Source organism: Rana temporaria, chromosome 10, assembly GCF_905171775.1.
Source record: "Rana temporaria chromosome 10, aRanTem1.1, whole genome shotgun sequence".
NCBI classification, from domain to species: Eukaryota; Metazoa; Chordata; class Amphibia; order Anura; family Ranidae; genus Rana; species Rana temporaria.
The window spans coordinates 98,119,820-98,142,277 of record NC_053498.1 but is presented as its reverse complement, the minus strand read 5'-3'; the positions used below and the strand labels follow the sequence as shown (position 1 = coordinate 98,142,277).

Genomic DNA, 22,458 nt, shown 5'->3' with positions numbered 1-22,458 from the left:
TCAGTACTGGAGCTTGTTTTGCCACCACATTTCCATACAGCTGGTGGCAATGATTTAAGATTTGTCAGCTCCACCCCCTCCTCCTCCTCCTCCATGCCCTCCTGTGCTGAAATATCATATAAACCACCACTACCCCCTAAGCGTTCAACGAGTCAGGCTAAAAGATGCCATGCAGTGCTTCAGCTGGTCTGTCTAGAGGACAGGAGCCACACCGGAGCAGAGATTCTTTCAGCTCTGCATGGGAAAGCCCAGAGCTGGTTCACAGCACACCAGCTTGAGCCAGGAATGGTGGTGTACAATAATGGCAACTAACGTGTCATGCTTTTAAAATTGCCCACACTTGTGGAATGGTGACAAACTACGGTACCTAAAAATCTCCATAGGTGCCGCTTTAAATTTTTTTAACGGTTACCAGGTTAGAGATACAGAGGAGGTCTTTTGCTAGAATAATTGTTCTTGCTTTAACGATTGTGGAGATACCTCACATGTGTGATTTGAACACCATTTCCATATGAGGGCGCGACTTACGCATGCGGTCTCTTTGCTGTGCGAGCGCGCGGGTATGGGGCGCTTTAAAAAAAAAATCTTACACTGTCACCGTAAAAAAAAATATTTTGATCACTTTTATTGCTGTCACAATGCAAATATCCCTTTGACAGTAATAGGTGACAACAGGGGCGGACTGACAACTCATGGGGCCCCCGGGCAATAGGAGATTATGGGGCCCCCGGGCAATAGGCGATTATGGGGCCCCCGGGCAATAGGAGATTATGGGGCCCCCAGGCAATAGATTATGGGGCCACACAGTATACACACACAAATACTGTATGCATACACAGTATACACACACAGTATACATACACACAGAATACACATACACACACTGAAAAGGTACTGGAGAGGCAGGGTAGCTATAATCTTGGGATTTTTAGACCAAAAGGATGTCGGTAAGGGACATTTCAGGGACAGATGTAAAAAAAACACAGATTTTTATATACTGTCCCTGGTTTTCCTAAAGGCTGGCAACCCTGATGGGGCCCCCTAGTGGCATGGGGCCCTCGGGCAGTGCCCGAGTGCCCAAATCGTCAGTCCGCCCCTGGGTGACAACAGGTACTCTTTATGGAGGGATCAGGGGTCTAAAAAAAAACAAATCCCTCCTTTGCACTTCAAAGTATTCAGATCGCCAAAAACTGTGATTCTGAATATGATCTTTTTTTTTTGTTTAATCAAAGCCACTCTTCCATTTAGCAAAGGTTCTGGTTCAATTATTTACCCACAGCTTTAGCGCAATATCCTGTCTGGGGAGGGCAATTCTTCATAATCCCACAACCCCCAAAAGAGGGCTACACACTCAACAAACAATAGTGAATAAATACCTAATAAATACCTAGACAGACAATAGTAGACAATGTCAATTGCTTCCGATATCATCATAACTATTTTCACCTGTCAACGGAGATTACACATAAACCTTACTGTGTGTTGTAACATCAGTTGTATGCAATATAAAATCAAATTAGCACATTGGTGATTTATCACTACATTATGCAAGGGTTTGCTCCTCCTATTAAGTTAGTAATAAAAACACAGTGCAAATCTACAGTATTAGTTCTGCACAAATAGGACATGGAGAAGTTTGGTAAGTGTTGTTTGCTATTTTCGTGAATAATATATTGTTTTGTTATTAGGAATGATGAACATTTCCTGTTTTTGATTTTAGAAAATGTAAGCATTTTTTTTTCTTTAAAATTTTACTGACATTTTACCATTTTAGTGAAGTGCTTTGTCAATGCAAAATAAATTAAGATGTTTGGAAATGCTATTTGGCTGTTTTTAGAGGTGCAATGGGCTTTAATTTGCTCCTGATGAGCATATTTTACTTTTGGGTGTTTTTTTCCACTTTTTATATGGTGTACTTTACTATTTTTTTTTCTTTTTTTCTTAACACACCTTTACACATTTATTTACTATTTTTAAAACATTTCTTATTTTTTTATGTGTACTTGTTTAGAAACGTATTACTTCTGCGTACACATTGAGGCTGGAATAACACCTATGTGTTTCCCCACTGATGCATTTTCTATATAAATCAGTAGAAAAGCATCAAAACACATCTCATTAAGGCTGCATTCACACCTGAGCGTTTTTTCGCCTGAAGCGCGACGCTCAAAAACGATAGAGGGGAAAAAATACATTATTCTCTATGGAGATGGTTCACATCTCCACTCCAAAACGCCTGACGCCGAACGCCTGAAGCTCAAACAAGTTCCGGACCCTTTTTTGTTGCTCGAATCGGGCGGTTTGGGCGTTTTTGAGCATTTGTATTTCCCATAGAAAGTAATGGAAACGCTCGATTCAAGAGACTAGCGCGACAACGAGCGTTTGCTACGGGCGTTTTGTCGCTTTAATCAATAGAACATTTCACCCAGGCAGAAGATAAAAAAAATCTACCAACATAGCAACAAGTGATGAAAAGGTGATAATTTTTCCTATTGGCTAAAATAAAAAACGTCAAAGTACAAAAACGTTGGACGACGCTATATGCAAACGCGCAAATACACATGAATACGCGCGACCAAATAAGCTATGCTCAGGTGTGAATGCAGCCTAAGACTTGAGCATTTTCAATATGTGTTGACACATGCATTGAGATGCATTCGATGCATTTACATTGAAAATGTATCAGTGGAGATGGTATATGCCTCACCTAAATGTTTCAGGGGATGTTGACAGGAGGGCAAAGAAAAATCACACATGGCGGACATGCCAGAAAATGGTTTTGAATTAGAGTATAAAACTTTATGTACTCTCAAATTGAGACCAACCTCAAAAAATCCCTCTGGCAGGACTTATTAGGTCGACCAAAAGAGGAGACACTGAGACAAATAGAATTTTTATTTATTTATTTATTTATATTCCTAACGGCTAAGATAGTAATCAGCAGACTGTCTTCGTCTATCCTATTCACACTTATAAATGTAGTGGTCCCCCTGTGATTGTGGTCTGCTGGTGATTGTGATCTGTCTCCCATCCTGCACAGTCAGGCACATGAATTTACAGACACTTCAGTCAAGAAACGGTCCTAGTACTATGTTTTGTTTTATTAGGGGAATAGAACTTGGATGGGGATGGGGTGCATATGGGATTCCCACTTGATTGAAGATAGGAAATTTAGGGACCAAACTATATACACCCCTGGTATATACAATCTCTTTTTACCTCCAGCACATATACTTGCTTGCAGACTATCACTCCCAGAACCAGCTAGCACTGAGGTTGAAAATTCACACTGACTCAGCCAGGCCCAAAGCAAATACCCTTTGCAGGCAGGGACCACAGGCCCCTATGGTGTAGCAAAAATTGTAGTAGTTCTTAGTGCTAGCTGTCTTACACGTGGCTACTGCTCCCAGTAACACCTTTCCAGGCCTTGCCTGCCCTCCTGGCTGCAGCTGCTTCTTTCCACTGACGATGCCTCCAGAGTCCTCTTTACTGGCTCTGTACCCATTCCAGACTGCCTCATCCCAGTCCTCTCAGACGTGCCTCCCAGTCCTCCTGAATATGTGTCACTCACCAGCCCTCTTGGCTGTTCCTTGTTCCTCCTGGAGAGTTTCCTGGCAGTGCTCTCCCACTGTCCTCCTTGCTACCATGCCTCCTGTCCAGTACACCTCTGTAGTTTTAGCAAGGTCCCACCCACACCTAAGCCCGGGCCCACGGTCACCCCCCTCTCCCCCAGACAAGAGAGCTTCAGCAAATGCCACAACAGCCTAACACTCCATCTCTAGCTTCCCTGGAGATTGATACCCTGAGTATTTGAGGAGACCTACCCCTGCCAATCCAAGTTGGGGATTGGTCAGGGCCCTCAGAATACTACAGGCAGCTCCACATTACCTTCCATCCCATTCTTCTAGAAGGCACATTCAAGAAGTAGGGGGGAGGTCTCAGTGATGCTGCATGTGAGTCATCCAGCTCTCCCTGGATTTCTGCCCAACTCAGGACGAAAACATGAATTTACCTGTACTAGGAAAAACAAAACAATTTACACTTCTCGCACTAGAGGGTGCTACATAAACACACATGTATTGTGGATCATGGTAAATAAAAAACTATAGCAAGGTATACTGGACTTATAGGATGATGAAGAGGTGGGGAACCAAAAGTGCTGGGACAAGGTCATCAGGTGCTCAGGGTGAAAATGGTAAACTCCACCCTCCCCACCACCACCCATTTATCACAACCCCCCTTCCCATATGCCCAAGGATGTTAACCAGTTCACCAGAAAGCTGTATGACAGCAATGTTTATCCTCCTCTCCCTCTTGCCCTCAGCTTTGGGTAAAGTGGTTATAAAGCTTAAACATTATATACACTAATGTATTCCCTGCATCAAGGTAAAACATGTTTCAGTATGTTACGCAGTGCTGGGACAAGGTCATCCAGCACCCAGGGCGAACATGCCGAGGTGCGCCCCCCCCAACCCCATTTTATGCATGACCAATCATCTTACCCACACCTGATCATTATACCTATATATAGGGTTCAGAGGTCAAGATTAGATAAATTACAAAGTGTAAAGGTCAGAAGAAAAAATAATGTACAGAGTGCAGCAGTCAAAAGCCAATAAAAGTACAGGGTGTAGGGGTATGGTTTATGTAATATACAATGTGCAGAAGTTAGGAGTGCGTAAACTACATAAGGAGTATGTATATACACCCTAGTGCACCACAGTATCACCTATGAGGCATTTCATGTATACAGTATATACAAACATATATACATAAAGCCGTCACAAAGTGTTTTGTAAATACACGTCATAACATGTTTTAATGTGTTATTGTAAATTGTTATTTACTTATGCTTAATAAAATTCTACTGAGAAATAAATAAATAAATAATATGTATATATACACACATATACACACACATAAAGCCACCCATTTATGTTCCTGCCTGACCCAAGTGTCTTCTCTGACATTATCGTATATAATAAAGGTTTAAATCCCTGGGGAAAAAAAATCCACCCTGTACTGCATGGGTTAAATGCTAATTTAGTCTAAGGGCAAAGGATTAAGGCATAAATAGGATAGGTTCATCTTTAATTAAAAAATAATATATGCACATATTTTTGCCAGTAAAAAATTTGCATTTATTATTTTTTAAAACAATAGCCTACAAAAGTATTGCACCCATGATCAGCAGACTGCTTGTGCAACGTCCGGCTCCTGCACACACTGCCTAAAGCCTTGTGCCCAGGGCCGCTGATAGGCCAGTACAGCTGGCCCCTTTGTACCGGGCCCGGCCAGCAGGGGGGCCCGGCAACCTGATCAGATCAATAAGTTAAAGCGGGAGTTCACCCATTTGTAAAAAAAAAAATTTTCTCCCCTTAGCTTCCTGCTCGTTCGGTCTAGGGGAATCGGCTATTTGTATTAAAATATGAGCAGTACTTACCCGTTTTCGAGCTGCATCTTCTTCCGTCGCTTCCGGGTATGGGTCTTCGGGAGCGGGCGTTCCTTCTTGATTGACAGCCTTCCGAGAGGCTTCCGACGGTCGCATCCATCGCGTCACTCGTAGCCGAAAGAAGCCGAACGTCGGTGCGGCTCTATACTGCGCCTGCGCACCGACGTTCGGCTTCTTTCGGAAAATCGTGACGCGATGGATGCGACCGTCGGAAGCCTCTCGGAAGCCTGTCAATCAAGAAGGAACGCCCATTCCCGAAGCCCATACCCGGAAGCGACGGAGAGGATGCATCTCGTAAACGGGTAAGTACTGCACATATTTTAAAATAAATAGCCGATTCCCCTAGTAAAAACGAGCAGGAATCTAAGGGGGAAAAGTGCCCTCTAAGGCTGAACCCCCGCTTTAATGTAGCAAAAAAAATCCTGCAGCCGTGTCCCTTAACGTCGATCAAATGCCCAACCACCACAACCATTTGATACTGCCATACCACCCCCCCCCCCCCCCGTTCAGATTTTCCGCCTTTTTTCCGTTTTATTAGATCGCGGCAGGGAAGGGACTATTTTGTCTATTTCGGGTGCGGAAGAATACCACTTCAGCACCGCTCCCTGTGCTGGCTCAAGTCCCGCCAGCGGGCAATTGCATTGCTAGGCAGGTGCGGCCCGGGTGACACCATCCTGACTCTCCTTAGGTTTTTTTTTTCCGCTGACCCCGCTGGAATAACACGCCCAGCTCCGCAGCCGTGCCTGGCGTGTGTCCTGCTTCCTCCTCCCTACTGAGCCAGTGACATCTCACAGACATGATGATGTCACGATCTCCACCTGGGCGGCGCGGCTGCACGCGATCCTCGTCTGAGTCTCCTCTCCAGCTGCAAGCGAGTGCTGCAACAGGTAGGAGGGAGGAAAGGGTGACACTTACTATGGGATGCTTACTATGGGATGTCCACTGCCCAAGCCTGAGCCTGAAGTGAGGTGTACAAAGACCAATGGAGGGACACTGCTGTGTATGCTGAGCTAAGATTTGTTTGGACTGTATTGTCGTAGATGGAGGAGGGGCACAGAGTGTGGAGTGAGGGAGGGGTCTCTATACTTAGTGTAAGGGGGGTTTGTACTTAGTATAGGGGTTCTGAGCTGGGGGAGGGTGTCTGTACTTAGTGTAAGGGGGGCCTTGTACTTAGTGTAAGGGGGGCCTTGTAGTTTAAGGGGGGGTCAGGACTGGGGGAGGGGGGTCTATACTTAAGAGGTGACTGTACTAAGGGAGGGGGTCTGTACTTATTGGAGAGGGGGCCTAGACTAAGGGAGGGGGCTCTATAGTGAGGGGGTGTGGTCTGTACTGAGGGGGACTATAGTTAGTGGAGATGGGAATCTGTACTCAGGAAGGGGGTCTGTACTATGGGAGGGGGTCTGTACTATGGGAGGGGGTCTGTACTATGGGAGGGGGTCTGTACTTAGTGGAGGGGGGGTCTATACTGGTGGAGGGGATCTGTACTGAGGGAGAGGGGTATATACTGGTGGAGTGGGGTATGGACTGAGGAAGGGGGGGTCTTTACTTAGTGGAGGGGTTTGTGTACTAAGGGAGGGGGGTCTGTACTTAGTGGAGGGGAATCTGTACTTAGTGGAGGGAGGTCTGTACTTAAGGGAGGGGGCTCTATACTGAGGGAGGGGGGTGGTCTATACTGAGAGAGGGTGTCTGTACTGAGGGGGTCTGTACTTAGTGGGGGTCTGTACTGAGGGAGGGGGTTTATACTGGTGGAGGGGGGTTTGGACTGAGGGGGGGTCTGTACTGAGGGGGGACTCTACTTGGTGGAGAGGGGGGTCTGTACTGACTGAGGGAGGTGGTGGTCTATACCTAGTGGAGTGGGGGGCCTATACTAAGGGGTAACTGTAGTTAGTGTAGAAGGAGGAAGGAAGGAGGGTCTATTCTTAGTGGAGATGGGGGTCTGTACTGAGGCTGGACTATACTTGGTGGAGGAGGGGTGGCTCTGTCTGCCCATAATGCATGTGCTGCCTGCAGAGACAGTGCCACCCATGCCATAATGTGCTGCAGACAGTGCCACCCATGACGCTAATGCCATAACGCATGTGCTGCCTGCAGAGACAGTGCCTACCCATGCTGCCAATGGCATTATGACAGTGTCTGCAGCACAATATGGCATTGACGGCATGGGTGGCACTATCAGCAGGTAGCACATGCGTTATGGCATTGGGTCATGGGTGGCACTGTCTGCAGCACATTACGGCATTGGTGGGACTGTCTGCAGGTAGCACATGCATTATGGCCCATAACGCATGTGCTGCCTGCAGAGACAGTGCCACCCATGCCGCCAATGTTGTAATTTCTGCAGACAGTGCCACCCGTTCCGCCAATGCCGTAATGTGCTGCAGACAGTGCCACCTATGCTGCCAATGGCATTATGCCATTGGCAGCATGGGTGGCACTGTCTGCAGCACAATATGGCATTGGTGGCACTGTCTGCAGTACATTTATGGCATTGGCATGTCCCGATGTCAAGTCGCTGGGCCAGGGGGCGGAGCCAGGGGTGGGGCTGAAGGAGGGACCAGGGGCGGGACTGAAGGGGGCCCCGTCAGGTAGGTTGTACAGGGCCCCATGATTTCTATCAGCGGCCCTGCTTGTGCCCATACCTCTGTACAGGCTGCCATTGCAGAGCTGTAGGCAGTGTGAATGAAATACGGGTGTGCTGATCAGTGTGCTTGCAGTTCATTTAAACTACAAGTCTGTCTGCTGCAGTGGTGGACAAAACTTGTAGTTTCTACATTCAAAGATGAATGTGAATTAATGATGTGGCTGTGAAGAGAGGGGGTCAGCTAGAACATGGTACATGTTACATCCTGAATACTGGTGTAACATTGAAATTCTGCCATCCTTGCTAAGCTAGACAAATCTCAATCTTTGTGTAGCCAGTTTTACCTTATTCCTTGCTCCAGCAGGCTCCATCCACTGCTGTGCCATGTCCCCTTCAGCTTCCAAGTTATTGGCTGTGGTCACACTCCTGCCTCCCCATCATACCATACAGGGTTAATGTCCCTCTATGATATGTGATGTCATGGCTTTGTGTGGAGGAAGAGAGCACTGGAACTGGCTGGCACATGGAATAAAGTAGGTGAAAGATGCTAATTCCCCCCCCCCCAAACACATACTGTACACTGCTTTTTTATACTTTTCTGGAGTTGGCCCTATTATGCAATCACATTCATTGCTGTTTATACTTATACAAACTTAACAGCTGATCGTCAGCTGTTAATGCTCGGTGCTCGCTCACAGCGGCCGGTGTAGTGTCACAGTTTGCTGCCTATCCTAGAATGCTGCGGAAGTCATGTGGCGGCCAACTGCGCATGCGCGATGCGTTCCAAACGCAAGTGTGATGCGTTCCAATGGATTTTCGACAGTACACACCAGCGAAGCCGTCATTTAGGGCGACGTGGACTTAGGGGAAAGTGGCCAGTCGGCCTCACGCCCTCGCTTCGCTCGGACGGCTCGCTCCGCTCGCTCGGCCTCCTGGCTCTTTTTTTAACATCCTCCAATCCACGGGCATGTTAAGGAAAGAGCCTGGATGCCGACAGAGGTTTCACTGGTGTGCACTGTCGTGAATGCATTGGAACGCATCGCATTTGCGTTTGGAACGCATCGCGCATGCGCAGTTGGCCGCCACGTGACTTCCGGAGCAATCTAGGATAGGCAGCAAACTGTGACAATACACCGGGGGCGGAGACAGGGGCAGACACAGAGCGGACACAAAGGGCTGGAGGACATGCCATGCCACACTCCCCCCTCGGAAATGGGGGCAGAGCCAAGGAGACTCGTGTCCTATGGAACAGCGCTTGTTCAATATCACATTCCGCCCCTTCCTGCCCCCTTGCTGCATCGGGAGCAGCTGTTCCCGCTCGGTGGTTTTCGTCGGCTCAGCTTGCGCCTGCGCACTGCACTCGGAACCATATCGATAGCTGGAACCAGCTCGGCAGATCACCGGCCCTGAGTATGTGTATCACTCCCTCATCTCCCACCCCCAGATATTGATCCAGCACTGTGCCCATCCTCTTCTCCTCTGTGCTGTTAGTCAAATCCTGTGACAAGGGAGAGGGGGGCAGGCAGAGCCTCGCTGTCTGTGTATATAGAGGGGATTGAGCCTGCAGGTGTGCCACAATAGGAAGTGGATTCCTATGATGGAACACTGAGAAGAGGAGAAGCAAGGAGTGCCGGGAGGGGGGACCCCCAGAAGAGGAAAATTGGGTCTGCTTTGTGCCATAATATTGCACAGAGCAGGTAAGCATGAAATGTTTGGTATTTTATTTTAAAATAAAATATACTTTACAAATTGCTCACCTATCTGATCCTATGCATTGGTGACAGGTTTCCTCCCTCACAGCACCGCTCTCTATAGTGCTGGGTGCAGGAGTGCAGGAGCGCTCCAGCACTTGGCACCCCACTGCCACTCTGCAAATACAAGTCAGGTAACAAGGTGTTCTGGTCTGGACAGTGGCGGTAGCCTGGCAAAATCTGCGCTGGACATTTTCAACTGCCCTCAGGCAGACTGCAATGTCAGAGTCACCACACTTCCTTCCTTTCTTGTTTTCTCTTATGTTTTTTTTTTTTTTTTTTAAGTGTACCCATTTATACATACCAATATTTTGTTAAATTTTGTTTAAATTGGACAAAGGTTTCCCTACTGCAAAGATTACATTTCTACATGGAAGTAATGGTCTCACAATATTAAAATGAACTCAGGAATGGGTGCTATGCTCCTGTTCAGGAAACCTTTGTGCAATGTTTATTTATGACATGTAACATGCAAAAGTATATTTGTCATATTTTGTATGTGAATCTTTTTTTTCAAAACAATAAAATTATTGGAAAATAAAATGTATTAGGGGAAAAATACAAAGGTGTGAATCCAGCTTTAAGGCTGGGTTCATACTGACACTACACGACATTCATGACTGTCAACCTACTTTGCTCTGCGACATCAGTCCTACATCGGTCCTATATCCATCCGCCAGTGTGACATAAATTCCCTTTTACTGCTGCTGAAATCACCATGTCGGATGTCACAAGTTGGATGATTAGGACAAGGATCCTACTTTGATCTAACTTCAGTGATAATCAATGGGCTGAAGTAGGACCAAAGTAGTGCAGGAACCTTTTTCAAAATCCTACCGACTTGTGTCGGACCAGTTAAGGCATCTCTCATAGGAAACCATTGATTTACACATGTCGATGCTCATTTAAGATACTTAGGTGCAGACCATGTGACTCAAAGAGACATAACACCAAGGAAAGATACACTCTCTAAGTGGCAAACTTCAATTGAGTAAAACACACATTGCTTTATTGAAAAATTACTCAATTAAAATGGTAAATCCAATCCCTTCACCAACACTTGTTAAAATAAAAAGACAATGTTGTCTTGCTGACAGGCAAGCAGCTGCACACTCACCCATCCAAACCACCATTCACTTATCCAGTTATGAGTCCTAATACCAGGGCCGCCATCAGGGGGGTACAGGCATTACCAGTGGCCGTTCGTCCATAGAGGACGCCGGAGCGCCACCCCCTCTGGCTCTCGCACAGCCACTGAAATACATAGATTCATGCATTGCATTAATCTATGTATTTTCACCGCTGCCGCCCACTATTCCGATGGCCGGATGGTGAGCGCCAGTCATCTGAATAATGACAGCTGGTTGGCTGTGTGGAAGTGCCTATCAGAGCCAGCGGCACGTTCCTTGGATAAGACTGACAGGCGTCTCAGCCAATCAGGTTCCCCGGTAACCTGATTGGCTGAAGCGTCATTGAGGGCGGAAGAAAGACATCGAGGGACGTAGAAGGAGGATGGCTGACCCCAAGAAAGGTAAGTGCCGGGCGGGGGAGGGGCATTTTACAGGGCACAGCAGTGACAATGGGCACAGTGGTGACAATGGGCACAGTGGCATCAATGGGGCCCGTCTCCCCCCCCTTTTTTATTTATTTATTTTTTAAAAACATTTTTATATTATTCGTCTGACCCTCCCCACCTTTAGCAACTCGTGGCAGGGTTCTCCCCGACCAACTTGCGGCAGGAGAGAGGAGCCCCCCCCCCCAGTTCTCTGCTCCAGGGGGGCCCTGCCTAAAGCTGTGTAAGGGGCCCCAAAATTTGTGATGGCTGCCCTGCCTTGTAATCAAGGATTTTGGGGCTTGTGATAGTGAAACAAGTGTCCCAAAGACTCTTAGCACATAGTCCACTCATAAACCATCTGATTTCTCCTGAGTGAAATCATCTATTAAGTTATGGTCGTGGTGGTGAGGGGGGCGGAGCGGGATGTTGGAGATAATCAGCCAGGTAAGCTTGGGTCTGCTGATTAGTTCCACAGTAAACTGGAAGCGTGCTCATGCAAATGCAAGTCAATACTCCTCCTATGTACGGAGAACCTGCAAAGTTTTTCGCTCTTCAGCTGTGGTGAATAGATTGCTAAAGGTAAGCCCACAACTAGGAGATACACTTTCTCACCACTGATGTCTTCCATCTAGTCCATCCATCCAGTGCATCACATCCAAATAGCCATCCAGTGCTTCCAAGTGAATCCTTCAGGTCCAATAGCAAGGTAAAAAATGTCCAGATAAATCACTGCACTCTCACCATTAAGGCTAACCCCCCTAGCTGCTTGCCCATCAGAAGCATCACCTGCATGATGTTAACACACTGACATGTTTCTTTAGCCTATCACTAACTTCCTCAGAGCGAGGGGCGAGGGGCTTGTTGACTCCAGCTTAAATACTTTTCAGAAAACGTAATATTCAGTTCTTTCCACTAGATGTCGCACATGCCTCACATTCCTTACTATCATCCATCACACTGAAAATTATTTATAAAATACAGCTGGGTACATTGTATCCATCCTCTATCATAATAATAGTCATACAGAGGGGCATGGCATTCTCACTTGCTAATGTAACAAAATACTGAATACAGTAGAACCTTGGATTACAAGCATAATCCGTTCCAATGCTTGTAATCCAAAGTACTCGCATATCAAAGCGAGTTTCCCCATTGAAGTCAATGGAAACAAAAATAATTTGTTCCGCATTGACTTCAATGGCATGCAATACTGCATGCGGCCAGAGGCGGGGGGCACCGGAGAGCCTCGGAAATGGCCGGAAAGGCCCAAGGACAGTTCAGCTGACCTCGGCAAACCTCGGAAAGACTCTGTTTCACAAGCCTTTCCGAGGTTTACAGAGGTCAGCCGAACTGTCCTCGGGCCTTTCCGGCTATTACTGAAAGCCGCCGATCGTCGCTGTTCGGCTCCTGTGCCCCCCACCTCAGGCCAAATGCGGTATTTCAGGCCCCAATAGCTTGAATTCTGCAAGTTTTGCGAGACAACATTCGCAAACCGAGTCAGAATCCTTTTTCTAGATGTCGCACATGCCTCACATTCCTTACTATCATCCATCACACTGAAAATGATTTATAAAATACAGCTGGGTACATTGTATCCATCCTCTATCATAATAATAGTCATGCAGAGGGGCATGGCATTCTCACTTGTTAATGTAACAAAATACTGAATACAGTAGAACCTTGGATTACAAGCATAATCCGTTCCAGGAGAATGCTTGTAATCCAAAGTACTCGCATATCAAAGCGAGTTTCCCCATTGAAGTCAATGGAAACAAAAATAATTTGTTCCGCATTGACTTCAATGGCATGCAATACTGCATGCGGCCAGAGGCGGGGGGCACCGGAGAGCCTCGGAAATGGCCGGAAAGGCCCAAGGACAGTTCGGCTGATCTTGGCAAACCTCGGAAAGACTCTGTTTCACAAGCCTTTCCGAGGTTTACAGAGGTCAGCCGAACTGTCCTCGGGCCTTTCCGGCCGTTACTGAATGCCGCCGATCGTCGCTGTTGGGCTCCTGTGCCCCCCACCTCAGGCCAAATGCGGTATTTCAGGCCCCAATAGCTTGAATTCTGCAAGTTTTGCGAGACAACACTCGCAAACCGAGTCAGAATCCTTTTTAAAAAGTTGCTCCTCTTTCAAAAAGCTTGTTAACCGAGGTTCCACTGTAATATAAATCAAAATGGAGGAAGCTTCAGAAAAAAAAAATCTGTTCTCAAAAAAGAATAAAAAAAAGTAAATAGACGATAAGAAGTCAACATTTTCCTAAAATGCAGGAAATATCAGAGACCATTTCTTAAATATACATTAACCCTTCCATACAAAGAGATATCTGTCTACTCTGAAGGCATATTAGCTCCTTAATAATCAATGTTTTTGTATATGTCACCTCTCAAGAGAAATGCAGGTGCTGATTCATCTCTCCAGAAAGGGTTGCAAGTTGCATTCATTATTCAACTGATGTGACGTTAAAGATCATAAATTATATCCACATTTTCTCCTTCTGGAGGAGAATGGTGTCAAAATCCCCCCTCCATGTAGATATCTTTAGCAAATATATACCCTTACCTGTTAGGCCCTTTGGATTCCCCTTATGGTATTGGATGAAATGCACCGCCAGCCAGGGTTTTAATCCAACTACAGGGGTCACAATTGCAATGGTGCACATGTTGCCCCTGTACACCTGGAAGGGGGGGCATATACAGTGCCTTGCAAAAGTATTCACCCCCTTGGCATTTTTTGTGTTTTGTTGACTCACAAGCTGGAATTAACATGGATTGTTTGAGGATTTTCATCATTTAATTTACAGAACACGCCCACAACTTTGAAGATGTTTTTTTTATTGTGAAGCAAACAACAAATAAGACAAAATAACAGAAAAAGTCAATCTGCATAACTATTCACTCCCCTAAAGTCAAAACCTTGTAGAGCCACCTTTTGCGGTTATCACAGCTCCAAGTCAAATTGGATAAGTCTCTATGAGCTTGCCATATCTTGCCACTGAGATTATGAGAGCCTCTGGGTGTCTGTATCCTGGCAGTGGCCGGCGAGAGGTGCGAGACCAGCTGTATGTCAATCCATGTGTGGCCGAACCTGTTCGACGTAAGTTGGTTGTTAGATTGACTTCTGTCAGACAGTAAAACTGTTGGTGATCAGTGGCTGCAGTCACTGATCAGTGTATTCTGAGAGCAGAGAGTCCCTCTTTCAGAATATAATATTTTGTCAGAAGGAATCCCTCCATCCTTCTCGTTTGTGTGACTTTAAAAAATCATTTGTGGCCAGCTTAAGATTTCTTGGGATCTGGACAGGAAGTTGTACAAAATTTCCCCACAGGGGACATCAACAAATACCTAATGTGGTTCTAAAGCTTCCCCACTCTATACAAAACTAAAATGAACATTGCTTCATGTAGCAGAACCTCCTACCTCCTCCAGTCTAATAAGAACCTTTGAGACCACAGACCGCTGACATCCCTAAATATGCCCAATCTTCAGCCTAGCAGCCCGGGGCACACAACACACGTCCACCCAGGCGGCAGTCCGGGTGGCACAGAACATAGATAACCTGACCTCACACGAATATATAGGTTCTCCCAGCAGGCCAATGGATTAAAAAAAAAAAACCCTGCCCATTGGCTGAGATACACCTCATACCCATAACCTGACCTTGGGTTGCCCTTCTCATATCTAGTACCACCAAGTTCCCAGACACCTTGTGATAGAAGAGACGAGTTTAAGGCTTCGTACACACAACCGTTTTCCTCGACAAAATCCATCAAGAAACTTGGTGGCAGAGCTTTTTTTGCAGAGGAAAACGGTTGTGTGTATGCTTTTCGTCGAGAAAACTATCGTGGATCTGGACGAAAAAAAAAGAGAACATGTTCTTTTTTTTCTCGTCGGGAGTCTCAAACATGTTTGTGTGTATGCTTGGAAACCCGCGCATGCTCAAAATAAAGTATGAGACGGGAGCGCATCTTTGGTAAAAGTAGCGTTCGTAATGGAGATAGCACATTCATCACGCTGTAACAGACTGAAAAGCGCGAATCGTCTCTCACCAAACTTTTATTTAACACGCAGTAACATGAAATTAGTAAAAGCAGCCCCAAGGGTGGCGCCAGTGGAATCAAACTTCCCCTTTATAGTGCCGCCGTACATGTTGTTCGTCACCGCGTTTGAGAACGACGAGATTTTGTCTTGACAGTGTGTACGCAACGAAAGCTCAACAAGATTCTCGACAAGCCTGACAACTCGTCGAGGAAAACAATGTTTCTTTTACGACGAGTTTCTCGGTTGTGAGCACGAGGCCTAAGAAGGCCAAACTTAAAGCGGGAGTTCACCCATTTATAAAAAAAAAATTTTTCTCCCCTTAGCTTCCTGCTCGTTCGGTCTAGGGGAATCGGCTATTTGTATTAAAATATGAGCAGTACTTACCCGTTTTCGAGCTGCATCTTCTTCCGTCGCTTCTGGGTATGGGTCTTCGGGAGCGGGCGTTCCTTCTTGATTGACAGCCTTCCGAGAGGCTTCCGACGGTCGCATCCATCGCGTCACTCGTAGCCGAAAGAAGCCGAACGTCGGTGCGGCTCTATACTGCGCCTGCGCACCGACGTTCGGCTTCTTTCGGAAAATCGTGACGCGATGGATGCGACCGTCAGAAGCCTCTCGGAAGACTGTCAATCAAGAAGGAACGCCCATTCCCACAGTCCATACCCGGAAGCGACGGAGAGGATGCATCTCGTAAACGGGTAAGTACCGCACATATTTTAAAATAAATAGCCGATTCCCCTAGTAAAAACGAGCAGGAATCTAAGGGGGAAAAGTGCCCTCTAAGGGTGAACCCCCGCTTTAAGGAGAAATCAATAGATCTCTATCAATTAACTGCAGTAGCTACTCCTGACAAGGAATTTGATGAGGAGCTCCCTGACTAAATCCCAGGGCGCTACACTTCATATATTTTAAATAAACAGTAAAAAAAAAAAAAAAAAAAAGTTTTAAGGATATTGGGCAAAACCTGTACCACCCTGTGTGTGATTTGAGGCTAGAACGGAGGTTCACCTTGCAGCAAGACAATGACCACAAACACACTGCTAAAGCAACACTTGAGTGGTTTAAGGGGAAACATGTAAATGTGTTGGAATGCCCTAGTCAAAGCTCAGACCTCAATCCAATAGAAAATCTGTACTTAAAGTGGAGTTTCCATCACAATTTTTTTTTTCATTATTGTGCTCATTAGACCTAAAAAAAGTAAAAAAAAAAAAAATAGTTTTTTTACTCATCTGGAAATGCCTGTTGCTATGCAGTCCCTTTGAAACCACCTAGGATTCTGACATCATCTCCCTCTAATGCTCCTGGGAAATGTGTGTCATCATTTCCCAGGATGCAGTGCGCTGTCCAATTATCACTCCCCATCCAAGACTTCCAGGAAGTAAGTGCTTGTAGGATTCACAATGCCCACAAGCAAAATGACAACAGTGTAGACATAGTTTTATAAACTATCTTTTTGAATATGTATGCGGATCGGCGGCAGATTGTAAAATAGTAAGTGACCGGATTTATATTATAAAAACGCATGATGAAAGGACATACATTTAAAAAATGCTAATTGTGGTTGGAACTCCGCTTTAAAGATTGCTGTTCACAAGTGTAAACCATCCAACTTAAAGGAGCTGGAGCAGTTTTGCAGGGAGAAATGGTCAAAAATCCCAATGGCAAGATGTGGCAAGATCATAGGGCCAGATTCAGGTAGAAATACGTTACGCAGTGGAGGCGTAACGTATCCCATTTACGTTACACCGCCGCAAGTTTACAGCGTAAGTGCTTGATTCACAAAGCTCTTACCTGTAAACTTGCGGCGGTGTAACGTAAATCCGCTCGGCGCAAGCCCGCCTAATTTAAATGGGGCGGGCACCATTTAAATTAGGCGCGTTCCCGCGCCGAATGTACTGCGCATGCTCTGTCCGTCAAATTACCCGACGTGCATTGCGCTAAATGACGTCGCAAGGACGTCATTGGTTTCGACGTTAACGTAAATGGCGTCCAGCGCCATTCACGGACGACTTACGCAAACAACGTGAAATTTTAAATTTCGACGCGGGAACGACGACCATACTTAACATGGGTTACACCACCTATAGGGCACCCTTAGTTTTACGTGACGCATCTCTACGGAAACAACGTAAATTTAGATCGACGGGCAAAGCGGACGTTCGTGAATCGGCGTAACTAGTCATTTGCATATTCTACGCCGACCGCAATGGAATCGCCACCTAGCGGCCGGCCTAGAATTGCAGCCCAAGATCCGACGGTGTAACACAGTTACACCTGTCGGATCTAAGGGCTATCTATGCGTAACTGATTCTATGAATCAGCCGCATAGATACGACAATCGTATCTCAGACATACAACGGCGTATCAGTAGATACGCCGTCGTATCTCTTCTGTGAATCGGGCCCATAGAGACTTATCCGAAGCGAAATGTGGCTTTACAAAGTATTGACTTTAGGGGGGTGAATAGTTATGCACATTGACTTTTTCTGTTATTTTGTCCTATTTGTTGTTTGCTTCACAATAATTAAAAAAAAAAAACATCTTCAAAGTTGTGGCCACGTTGTGTAAATTAAATGATGCAAATCCTCAAACAATCCACAAAACATGAAAAATGCCAGGGGGGGTGAATACTTTTGCAAGGCACTGTAGAACTAAACAATGACACGTGTCTCATTTTATATGTGTAGAAACGGTAAAGCTGACTTACATGAGAATTATTTTTATATGGACCTTGTTAAAATTTGTAAAACATTTTTTTTTTTTAAATAAATATACAAACAACAGCACTACATGTGATGGGCCATAGTGGGGGAACTGATCAGAAGATGTCTCTAAAGATAATAACACAGAATTCTAGCAGAATTATCTATACATTTTCCTACCAAAAATATAGTTTCATTAGGAAGTCCTATTCTCTGCGCTCATGGCAAGTAAGATAACAGTCTGAGCAGTCATTGGAGCGACAATCATGCACATGTTTGATGGTCAATTGGCTGTTCTTAGTCCTTTTAACCCTAAACAAGTCTTTTCAATAAAGTTGGCAATAGATGCTTATGAACCCTGCTGAACCAGACAAGATTCGAACTATGTATGGGATCAATCAACTTGGGTACAAACAGCCTGTCTGAATTTTCATGTGATTATTACAGCATAGCCGCTAGTAGTAAACACAGTGGGCCAGATCCAGAAAGAAATACATTGGCGTAGCGTATCAGAGATACACTACGCCGCCGTACCTTACCTGGCGCATTTTCGAATCGTCAGCGAGTTCGCGCCGTAAGTTACGGCAGCGTAGTGTATTTCTGGCGGCGGATTTGAAATTGGGCGGGTTGGGGGCGGATTTCATTTAAATGAAGTGCCTCCCCGCACCGAATGAACTGCGCATGCGTCGTCCCGAAATTTCCCGCCGTGCATTGCGCTAAATAACGTCGCTAGGACGTCATTTTTTTAACTTTGACGTGAGTTACGTCCATCCCTATTCACGGACGACTTACGCAAAAAATAAAACAATTTCAAATTTAGACGCGGGAACGACGGCCATACTTAACATGGCAAGTCTATGTATACGCCGAAAAATACCAGCTTTAACTATACGCCAGAAAAAGCCGACTACAGACGACGTTAGAAAATGCGACGGCCGCGCGTACGTTCGCGGATCGTCGTAAATCGCTAATTTGCATACCCGACGCGGGAAAACGCCACCCAGCGGACGCCGAAGTATTGCATCTTAGATCCGAAGGCGTACGAAGACGTACACCTGTCGGATCTAACCCAGAAGCCGTCATATCTTGTTTTGAGGATTCAAAACAACAATACGACACGGGAAATTTGAAAGTACGCCGGAGTATCAGTAGATACGCCGGCGTACTTCGTCTGTGGATCTGGCCCAGTGTGTTCTCCCAGCAGGTTACAGAAAAGAATATTGCACCATCTATGGCCGGCTTAGTTTTACATGTCTGCTTGAACTTCTGTTGTGGTGCATTACAGTAATACATATGCGCTAACGCTCATTATGGCACCGATTAGCATGTGTTAAGTTAGGCAGCCTATAATTGTGAATGGGCTTCCGACGAATGACAACAGGTTAAAAAACATACATAACCCTTTTGTAAAAACGTAGCAAACTACAATGCATGGTATATGGGTTGTGGTGTGCTGTCATGCATTGTGTGATGGGCTCCCCTGTACCATTCACAATACATGACACTTCAATGCATCGTACTGCTGCATCTGCATTGCAATGCGTTGTGGTAATGCACATTAACACATGGATTTTAGCACTTATTACCACAAGGCACAAGTGTAAATGGGACCTAAGCCCCCCGTTCACACCAAACCTGATTTTGAAATTGTGCGACTTCACTTGAAATCGTACAATTTGAAAGCCCCATGTCAGTGCGACTTGCCTGACATCTATGCGACTTCATGCACAGATGTCTATGCAAGTCACACCTGAAATGTAAAAAATAGTGCAGAAAATTATTTTTCAAAACGGTGCAGCACTGCAAAGTCCACGTCACACCAATTTGAACAGTTCCATTGCCGACAATAGGGTGCGACTTGGACCTGTCAAATCGCATGACATGTCGCACCAATGTGAACGGGGGTCTAACTCTTAGGCCCCATACACACCATAGAATCTATCCGCAGATAAATCCCATCAAATGGGTTTCTGCGGATAGATCCTATGGTGTGTACACGCCAACGGATATTTATCCGCAGAGAAATCTCCCCTGGGATGGATTTCCAGCAGATGGATATTTGCTGACATGCTCAACAAATCCATCTGCTGGAATCCATTCCAACGGATGGATCCGCTCGTCTGTACAGACTCACCGGATCCATCCGTCTAAAGGGATTCCCCGCACGCGTCGAAATGATTTGACGCATGCGTGGAATTCCTTATATGACAGCGTCGCGCCCGTCGCCGCGTCATAATAGCGGTGACGGCGCGACACGTCATCGGCAGAGGATTTCAGCGCGGATTTCAATGCGATGGTGTGTACACGCCATCGCATAGAAATCCTCTGAAATCCTCGAGAGGATTTATCCGCGGATACGGTCCGCTGGACCGTATCTGCGGATAAATCCTCTCGTGTGTATGGGGCCTTACAGTTGTGCTGCATGATTAGAGGCAGTTGCCGGAGGAACTTCATATTGTTGAGCCTGGCCGCTGAGCCATGAGTTTAATTTATCACACAAGTTGCATTTATCATCCTTACCTAGGAAGCAAACAAAAAAGTTCCCAGGGTGGGGTCTCCATTACATATATTCATATTTTTATGGTTGGTTAAAAATATTGGGCCAGATCCTCAAAAGAGATACGGCGGCGTAACTGCTGTTACGCCGTCGTATCCCTGGTCCTAACTATGGAACTGATCCACAGACTCAGTTTCCCATAGTTAGGACGAAGATCCGACATGTGTAATTGAATTACACTGTCGGATCTTAAGGATGCAATTCTAGGCCGGCCGCTAGGTGGCGAGGCCATTGAGGCCGGCGTAAAATATGCAAATGACCAGTTACGGCGATCCACGAACGCTCCGACGGGCCCGTCGCTCTAAATCTACGTCGTTTACGTCGAGTTCCGCCGCGTAAAACTAGGGCTAAGCCCTAGTTGTCCTAAGCCATGTTAAGTATGGCCGTCGTTCCCGCGTCGAATTTTAAATTCTACGTCGTTTGCGTAAGACGTCCGTGAATGGCGCTGGACGCCATTTACGGTAACGTCTAAGCAAATGACGTCGGAGCGACGTCAGTTAGCGCAATGCACGTCGGGTAATTTACCCGACGGAGCATGCGCAGTACGTCCGGCGCGGGAGCGCGCCTAATTTAAATGGGACTCGCCCATTTGAATAGGAACGCCTTGCGCCGGACGGATTTAAGTTACAGCGCCGCAAAATTCCAGGTAAGTGCTTTGTGGATCGGCACCTAACTTTGGAATTTTGCGCCGGAGTAACTTAAATCAGAAAAGTTACGTTGCGCCAAGGCTTTGTGGATAACCCCCATTATCTACAGTACTTTGTAATCTCTTTGTTCCCTCAGTATTTCTCAGCCTGCTGGTTTGGACTGGAGCATATGGTCAAAGCAGCAAAGATTCAGACTTGTTGGAAGAGTGTCTTCAGGATCCGGAATATGAAGATATAATGGATATTGCCATACGTGGATTACCTCCTGTCCCAAAATGGAGTCGGAAACACGTTGTAATTGTTGGTGCCGGGATGTCCGGGTTATCAGCGGCAAAAGTATTACAGGATGCCGGCCACAGAGTAAGTTGATGAATTTGTCAGAAGGTACTCATAGACATGGGTAGTAACTCCTTTCCATCCAGTTATTATTATTATTATTATTATTATACAGGATCTACGTAGATTCAACACTTTACAACATGAGGGCAGACGGTTCAATACAATACAATTCAATGCAGGAGGAATCAGAGGGCCTGCTCATTAGAGCTTACAGTCTAAAACAATCAGAGGGCCATGTCTGTAAATGTACCAAGCACTGTTAAGGCCTTTAAGCAAAATATATTACTGCGCCAATCCTAATATTAATTATAGTGAACCTATAATAAATGAACCAACAGCATATTATAAACCCCCAATTAAAAAACCCACTATGGATGAATAGATGCACCAAAAATTCAATGTGACTAAATATAAACACAACTGTTCCAAAAAATATAAAAATTCAGGGCTAGATTCAGATAGATTTTGGCGGGCGTAGCGTATCTCAGATACACTACACCGCCGTAAGTTAGAGCAGCAGGTCCTGTATTCACAAATAAGTTGCGCTGTAACTTACAGCGGCGCAGTGTAACTGGGCCGGCGTAAGCCCCGCCTAATTCAAAATAGGCTGGTTGGGGGCATGTTCTATGCAAAATACAAGTGACCCCACGGATTTGACGTTTCTAACGAACGGCGCATGCGGCGTCCGTGGACGTATCCCAGTGCGCATGCTCCAAATTACGCCGCAAAGACTCATTGGTTTTGACGTAAACGTAAATTACGCAAAGCCCCATTCACGGACGAGTTACGCAAACGACGTAAAACGTGAAAAATTCGACGAGGTCCGGACGTCCATAC

At 45.8% G+C, this 22,458-nt stretch overlaps 1 protein-coding gene across 1 annotated transcript in view; it reads left to right on the top strand.

Annotated features, from left to right (window-relative positions):
- Positions 1-1,542: 1,542 nt before the first annotated feature.
- LOC120915364 (L-amino-acid oxidase-like) overlaps positions 1,543-22,458 on the top strand; it is a 34,524-nt gene continuing 13,608 nt past the window's right edge. The window contains exons 1-2 of the mRNA XM_040325793.1: positions 1,543-1,639; positions 21,419-21,642. Coding sequence (XP_040181727.1) covers positions 1,627-1,639; positions 21,419-21,642 — 237 coding nt within the window. The 5' untranslated portion in view covers positions 1,543-1,626. The remainder of the gene's footprint in view (positions 1,640-21,418; positions 21,643-22,458) is intronic.